The sequence below is a fragment of the Scophthalmus maximus genome, chromosome 10 (genome assembly GCF_022379125.1).
Source record: "Scophthalmus maximus strain ysfricsl-2021 chromosome 10, ASM2237912v1, whole genome shotgun sequence".
In the NCBI taxonomy this organism is placed as follows: Eukaryota; Metazoa; Chordata; class Actinopteri; order Pleuronectiformes; family Scophthalmidae; genus Scophthalmus; species Scophthalmus maximus.
The window spans coordinates 2,702,012-2,710,000 of NC_061524.1; the positions used below are offsets into that span (position 1 = coordinate 2,702,012).

At 48.3% G+C, this 7,989-nt stretch overlaps 1 protein-coding gene across 1 annotated transcript in view; it reads right to left on the reverse strand.

Moving 5' to 3' along the window:
• Positions 1-874: 874 nt before the first annotated feature.
• Positions 875-7,989, reverse strand: part of cdh11 (cadherin 11, type 2, OB-cadherin (osteoblast)) — a 78,493-nt gene continuing 71,378 nt past the window's right edge. The window contains exons 12-16 of the mRNA XM_035606225.2: positions 6,077-6,198; positions 5,739-5,856; positions 4,733-4,984; positions 3,755-3,906; positions 875-3,573 (exon numbers count right to left, since the gene is read on the reverse strand). Coding sequence (XP_035462118.1) covers positions 3,208-3,573; positions 3,755-3,906; positions 4,733-4,984; positions 5,739-5,856; positions 6,077-6,198 — 1,010 coding nt within the window. The 3' untranslated portion in view covers positions 875-3,207. The remainder of the gene's footprint in view (positions 3,574-3,754; positions 3,907-4,732; positions 4,985-5,738; positions 5,857-6,076; positions 6,199-7,989) is intronic.

Below are 7,989 nucleotides of genomic sequence, written 5' to 3' on the forward strand. Positions count from 1 at the left end.
ACAGTTCTGCAGGAAGCCTCCGACTCGGCCACCTTGACCGTTCACCCTGACCTGCCTTTCAGCTGTTGAAACTTTCCCCTTTCGTTCTCTCTGTCTTTAACCAGCCAAACGCGATCGTCCTCGAACAAATGCATCTGTCTCTCTCCCAGCTGGAGATGCCAAGTTTGCATAAACGGATGCCAAAAGTTCACCTCCCCTCTCGTCATCCTCGCTGGATTCCCTGCTTTTTAGTCCTACCCTCTGCTTGAACTCAGCCCCCCCTTCCAGGTTCTCTTCTCAATGTTTTCTCAGTCCTGCCTCCCTCCGTCTATCTGGCAGACGCAATACGTTTACTCGTCGTCTTCCGCTCTCTGATTGACTGTCCGTCGATGTGTCTTCTTCTCTCTGTCTCCCGGTGGGACACAGTTCAGTCAGGTGCAGAAGTTCACTCCTCTGTTTACACTCCCTCCACACGCTCATTTACTTGCTAATATTATTTATATGTCCTTCCCTTTCTCCTCTGATTTTTCAACGCGGAATTGTGCAACAAACAGCTGGACTCTATTATCTGCAATACTGTTTGGACTATGCTGCAATTATGCAGAAGTACAGTCACCTCGGGGTAAATCACAATCTGACTGCAGCTGAGACGAGCACTTGGACGGGCCGAGTCACTACGGGTTCCGTTTTAATCTTAAACATTTCACCGTATCTAAATTGCCTCCTGTTTGGAAACGAGTTATTTTCCTTCTGCAAATTTGTTTGGGTGTAATTCTTGGGGCATTTGTTGAATATCAACAGCGCTTCTCATTTCATTCTCATGTCCCCTAACATCTCTGAAATACATGTGCAACATGGTCGAGGCTCAGTTTACTCCAACACACACAGATCAATGTCATTTTATAAAAAGAGCATTTATTTCAAAGTTTTTTTTCGCTTCGGAGATTGAAGCACATAGTAAAGCGACGGTACAATGTTCAGAAAATATAAGTGTGATGCTGTAACATTTTTTTTTTGTAATCTTATCTCCTTAACATGTTTTTGTTGTAATACTGGAATATTCTGCATGTATACTAAAATAAGAACTTTTAAAATTGTACAAATCGGTACCATAAAACTTGACAGAGAATTGAAAACGCGGCGTTCTCTCGCTGCCACAAACACAAGATTGCTAGTTTTTCCTCTTGGAACAGGGAGAAAGAACGACAAAACGCCAAATAATGAAAAAAACAAAAGAGAAAACACAGAAAGAAAAGGTTGTATTCACACAGGCGTCAACCAAAGCTGAGATTTAACTTTTGGCAGTACATTTCTCATAGCTGTCCATAACTCAAAAATCATATTCCACGTGGTCTCTCCACGTCGACACAACCACAGAACTTCAAATCTGAGCTGCAAAAAGTTAAACGTGAATCTGCTCCTGTGTAGCTGCAGCCAAACAAAGAAAAAACCTTGACATAATAATAATGATAATAATTATAATAATAATAATAAAAAAACAACAACAATAATAATAACCAGAATAATATAATAACATAAAAAAAGGAGAGTGATTGAACAAGAACCGACATGCTTAAAAAAAAGAGGAAGTTCCGGTTTCCGCCCCTTTTGTAGATGTGGCTCCGAGAAACGCACCGTGTGTTATTTCCCACTCTGCACATTTTTATGCGCACGAGAGCAACACGTGTTGATACAACAGATGTCGCCGCCGACCGAGCCGGTGTCGGGGGGGAAATGAACACGACGCGCGACTCCTCGGACCTACATTTGAAGACGCCGGCAGAACCGGCACACATTCCATTTTAAGCGTCGGCTGCTCGATAGTGATTCATCACGTGTCTGCACATCGCTCTGTACATACCTAACATGGAGAATAGTTTGCGTTCTGGATATACTTTTTTTTCGTGTTACAAAAAGAAAAACCAAAAAGAAAAGAAGATAAAACAGAATGCACTGCGTTGCAAGAGTGTCCATTTTAGGTTTAAGGCGATTTTTAGAGCTCACAGGTTGTTTGTTTTTTTTCTGTTTCAAAACCTCGTCGTGATTGATCATCATTGGTGGACTCCGAATGAGCGCGGGATCATTCATTGGTGGACTTGGTGGTGTGGGGGCGTGATTGTTGATGGGGAGGAATTGGGGGGCGGGGGGGGGGCAGGGGGGAGCGTACGGTACGGGGGGTGGGGGGCTGGGCGTCATGTCTTCTCTCCAGTGAAGAATGAAAACAAAAAGTACCATCCACAGTCTTTGAATTGAATCCATATTTCGTTTGTCTCTTTTTGGGAGTGAAACCAAAAAATGGGGTGAGGAGCATTTTTTTCGTAGACGCTCAGTCCTCGCGTTGGCTTCGCTCTGTCTGTGTGTCGCTACTGAAGCTAGCTTCACGGCCTCTATGAATCCCCTTGTTGTGTTTACCCCTGGAGTTGTTGTTTATTTATTATAAGGCCACCATACTGCGTAGACGCTGCGAGCATCTTCAAAGTATCAACAACCCAGAGTCTGTCACGCCGTCGAAATCAAAGTACCTGCTGAAGTCTGCACACACAACCGCGGATTCGGGGGAAAAAGGAGGGAGAAAAAAAGCATTTGTCTACTGACGCATTGTTACCTTTCAATTCCTTTCTCGTAAGATCAGGCAGTCGCTGGATTCCCACGCTAACGTTCTCTTTTACATCCAATCCAAAGAGCGCCACCATGTGACCCGCGACGACCACTCAGGACAATGCTAAGGAATTAAAATGTCTCCCAGCAACAAGTGAGGAAGGAGGCGAATCCATTCCACAAAAGTCTCTTGAAACTCTAATGAACTGAACACTTTTGCTATAAGCAAGTCATTTTGATCATACAGCAACATTGTTCCCACAGCGCCCCCCCCCCCCCCCCCCCCCAGCAAGTTACTTACAAACAGACAAATGGTGACATGACAAATCTCCCAGCCCTACAATGCTCAAGTCTGTAGAAATAGAGAGAAGGAACGAGATACAGGAAGGGGGGGGGGGGGGATTTCGGGAGGGGTTCGAGTCCAAGCGTTCATTATTTGTTCATAAACGAAATCGCCGGGGAAGGAAGAGCCGTTAACGTTCGTTGACAAGTTGGCATGAACTGATCGGTCGGTAGCAATCGGGAACCGGGAAGTGTTAAGCCTCAGTTAACAAATCCTCGTTGAATCGACGAATCAGTTGGGGGGGGGGGGGGGGGGGGGGGTCGGGCGTCCACTCGCGGAGACCACTGTTAAGAGTCCTCGCCATCGTCCGCGTCGTCAATGGAGCAGTCTTTGGTCCCGTACAAATCCGCCAGCTTCTTAAACCTCGGCCCCCAACTCTGCAGATAGTCATAATCCAAGTCGGACTCTGTCGTGACAGACTCGAGGGAACTCAGTGAGCCAGCCAGCGATCCTCTGCCCTCGTAGCCGTAGATCTGGATGGAGTCGTAGGGCGGCGCGGTCGGGTCGCTGTCGGCCTCCGCGATTCGGCTCTTGATGAAGTCGTCCACGTCGACGCTGTTGGCCGCCGTAGGCCCCATGCCGGGCCTGAGGGGATACTGAAGCTCCGGCTTGATGTCCTTCCTCGGCAGGAAACCGTTTGCACCGTCTGGGTTCTGCGCGGCAAGAAAAGAGAGCACGTCGCTTAGGAGCCCATCGCTCGGACAAGGGTGTAAAAAGAATGAGACAGCTGGAGAAATATTCTGTTTATGCTCGCCGGCAAAGTTGATCCATCACATTCAAAAGGGAAGGTAGGATAAGGTAAAGGGTAGTGGAATAGAAACCCACTCTTCGTACCTGCAGTGTGGCGATGTCGAAAGCCTCCGTGTCCTCCTCGCCGCCCCCCTCGTCGTCGTAGGTGATGATGTTCTCCCTGATGTCCTCCTCCTCAAACACGATCAGCGGCTCCTTCTTCTGGCGCCGCAGCGCGACAAACAACACCACGATCGCTGCCAAAGAGAGAAGGAAAAGCGTTTCAAAAAGAAAGAAAAAAAACACAACCCCTCCTGCCTCTTAGCGGTTACGTAACAATCCTCAACACAATCTCCGCCAAACAGCAGAAAACGCGAGCGTTAGATAATTAGTATGCACCGTGGGAGATAGTGTAATTAGACCTCGGACGGCTTAATTAATCTAATCATCGCATTGTGCCACACACAGTCACACGCGGGTTATTCTAAACCGCAGGTGGTTATCAACGTTGCAGCCCTTCTTCTCACACGTGTAGTCGTGTAGACACGATGAGCAAGTACAGTACATGTACATGGACTGTACTTGTTCGTGTCCTCGCAGTACCTCGTGTCGTACTGCGAGGACACGATGAGCGAGTACAGCCCATGTACATGTACTGTACTCGCTCATCGTGTCCTCGCAGTACCTCGTGTCGTACTGCGAGGACACGAACAAGTACAGTACATGTACATGTACTGTACTTGCCCATCGTGTCCTCGCAGTACCTCGTGTTACAGTCAGTACATGACTGTAACGTGGGTTACGACGTGGGCTGAGGAAAGGAGACTAAAGCCAGAGACACAATTAAAGACTTTTAGAAACAATTATCATTTTTTGACAGCGAGCTGCACGCACATTGTCATCCGATAATCAAAAGAAACAAACGGCCATTGTTGTTCCTCGCGCAAAATGGCCGCCCACGCCAAACGTGGCGTCCTCAAATCTTAAGAAGCCAGCGATGAAGGGACGCGGAGGTGGACAACCTGACTCGTTTGACCTGGAGGCGCGTCGGGACTTGACTGACGCCCTGTGTTGGCTCCTTACCCAGCAGGATGACGATGCAGGCCAGTATGGCGATCAGCGCCCCGGTGCTGAGGCCGGCGGGGAGCACGTAGGGCTCCACGTTGCAGGAGAGGATGGTGTCCTTGCTGTCGCAGGAGCACACTCGGATGGTCAGCGTGTTGGTGCTGCTCAGGGCCGGGAAGCCGTTGTCGTTGATCTCGATGGGGAGGTAGTACACGTCCTGCGTGAGGCGGCTGAACCCTTTGCGGAGCACATAGATGCTGGCTGTGCTGTCTGTGGGGAAAGGGGCGATGAGTTTCAGCCGCTTTGTCGTGCACATGCCGTCGATCTGTCCGTTATTCGGCTGACTGATACTCGGGGGTTAAAGAAACACTCCCCGATTTTCCTCGTACGTGTCTGAAAAGCCCCTGAAGTCCTGTTCTTCCCTCCATGTTTATCATATGAATCTCGGCTCAACGCGATTTCCAACGTTCCGTCTTTTTCAGCCTCTCCTTCTCTCGGTTCTTTTATTTCAGCTTCTCTCCCAGCACTTGCGAATTCTTAATTCAATCAGACCCCGTCCACCCTTTAGAAATATGTACAGACGGACGGGGACCCCACTCCAATTAATGCAGCCCGCAGGACGTGTGCAATTGTGTGTGTGTGTGTGTGTGTGTGTGTGTGTGTGTGTGTGTGTGTGTGTGTGTGTGTGTGTGTGTGTGTGTGTGTGTGTGTGTGTGTGTGTGTGTGTGTGTGTGTGTGTGTGTGTGTGTGTGTGTGTGTGTGTGTGTGTGTGTCCGTCTCCGTCTCCGTCTCCGTCTCCGTCTCCGAGAGGGAGATCCAGAGCACCTGCTTTCTACAAGGTACTTTAAGCCTCCATCTGGTTATGCTTTGATCTAATCTGAGCGAGAGTTGGGAGGCGGGGGGGCGAGAGACGGAGACCACATGTGACGACGCGCACAGAGATTGGCTGCTGTAGAAATGAAAGGATGGAAAGAAAACAAAAATGATGGGAAGAGGCGGAAAAAAACCCCAAACGGTCACCTACCTCGGTTGTCTTTGAGCGAGAAGTTGTGGTTGTGGGCGACTTCGGGGGCGAGGCTGAACGTGAAGTGTTGTCTGTGAGCCATCTCGTCTTTGTCCACTGCACTCACTGTTTCAATGACCTGCAGCGCACACACACATGAACACACACACACACACACACACACACACACAGAGAAAGAAAACACAAATTAGAAAAGAGGAAGGGAGGTAATGTAAATTATTGGTAAATTAGTTTGTTTCACATAGTCCTCCAAATCACATCCATATTCACACATTGCAATACTCAGACACACACACACACACACACACACACACACACACACACACACATGAACGTACCTTGCCCGGCGAGACAGTTTCACACATGAGGACTTCGTTGTTGGTGGCGAACTCTGGGGAGTTGTCATTCACATCTTTCACTTTGATGTTAACACGCACTTTTGTGTCCTGGTGGTGGCCTCCTTCAATTGAAAACACACACACACACACACACACACACACACACACACACACACACACACACACACACACACACACACACACACACACACACACACACACGCACACAAACACACACACACACAGAGCATGAGGCAAAATCCTCAGCATTCTGCTGCTGCTGCTCATAAAAACACAAAAGACGTGTGAAAGAATGTCATTGGTTGTTGAATGTGCGTGCGCCTGATTGCTTGTTTGTCTTTTATACTAATCCACGCTTTGGCGCCGGATGAACAACAAGCTGACTGTAGATTCTCCAGCACCATTGCCCGTCAATCAGCGAGCCACTCAGCCAGCCATGTTTTCTTTTTTCTTTTTGTTTGACTTGCAAAAATTACAGACGGGAGGTTTGCGAGACGTCGGGATGTCGATATTAGTAACAACTGCTCCGCCCGGTTACTCCCTGAAAGTTACACTTGGAGGTTAACGCGAAATACACGGCCGACTACATGTAAACTACTGCTAACTGCGCTGCTGTTGCAATGCAGCCAAAAGACTGAGGGAGAACATAGTAATTTTCTATCCGTCTTCTGCCTTGCATATTTGCAATTCTAGTCCGTATGATTTGTTTCCCCTACCCTGTCATTACCGGGCATTTATTTAGCTTCCCAGGGCCTGTCAGCGGTTAGCGTAGCCTGCAATGGTCCCGGCTTTGTGGGCGGCCAGCCCGTTTCCATCTGGCCGTCTGGCGTCGAGCGCGCCACAGGGAAACCACGCGGCGCTCTGCTATAGTCCGAGCCCCGACCGCAGAATACCAGGGTGGGGCCACTGCGGCCTCGCTGGCTGGAGGGTTTTGTGGGGCTGGAGATGGGGGGGTGAAAGAAAGCTCCAGAGGGCCTGTGGGTCAACTGGCATCCCCCCCCACCCACCCACCCCCTCCCTCTGCCTGTATAGTTAGCAAGAGTGTTTGTGGTGGTGATGGGCACTTAAAAGTTCCACTGGTGCCTCTACTGTACTTTTTCCACATCTCTTTCAGTACATTAAAGCTTAGATAAGTGCTTTGTATTTTACAGAGCGCCCTCAGTCAGTGATTAATAAACAGTTTGATTAAAACGAACGGTTAAAATCGAATAAAGTTAAAATATGAGTGGTGCTCTCAACAGCAGCTCTCAACGTTTCCTTCAAGTAAATTACAGTAGTAAAATATTAACCATCCGACTCAAGATACTGTAACTTACCAAACAGTACGATGGCCGTAGACATGCAGCCACTGAACACCTAACAAGGGTACTGGCTGATTGCAAGCTACAAAAATCATACCAATAAGTATTTACAGTCGTGCCAATTCCGTAGAGCCAATCGCTCCCGACTGAAGATGAATCAATCATGAGTTTACTGAGATTGAGACACTTCTTCACTCGCGTTCATATCAGGAAAAAAAAAGAAAAAAAAAAGCCAACTTCAGTCGAACCACGAGGGAGCAGACGGCAGCTTGGATCAACTTGTACGTCTGTGCAGAAGATGTCATGGAGTTTATGCAGCTCTGCGAAATTACAGGTTTGGTTCTGGAATACCCCAAAAAGATGTTCAGCCCTGTGGCAACCCTTCCTGTGCTGTAAAACGTTTCTGTAGCACAAACCACACAGCAGCTGAGATCACATACGGAGAGACAGTCGCTCTTTAACCAGTTGTATTATCAGTAAATTGGGTGCAGACAGCCTCATCGCCTCCTTATGTCACTTTACTGAATGTAAAGTGACATAGGGTTCGAGTCCCAGCTCGCACCATGATGATGATGAGAGGTATGTTTGTAA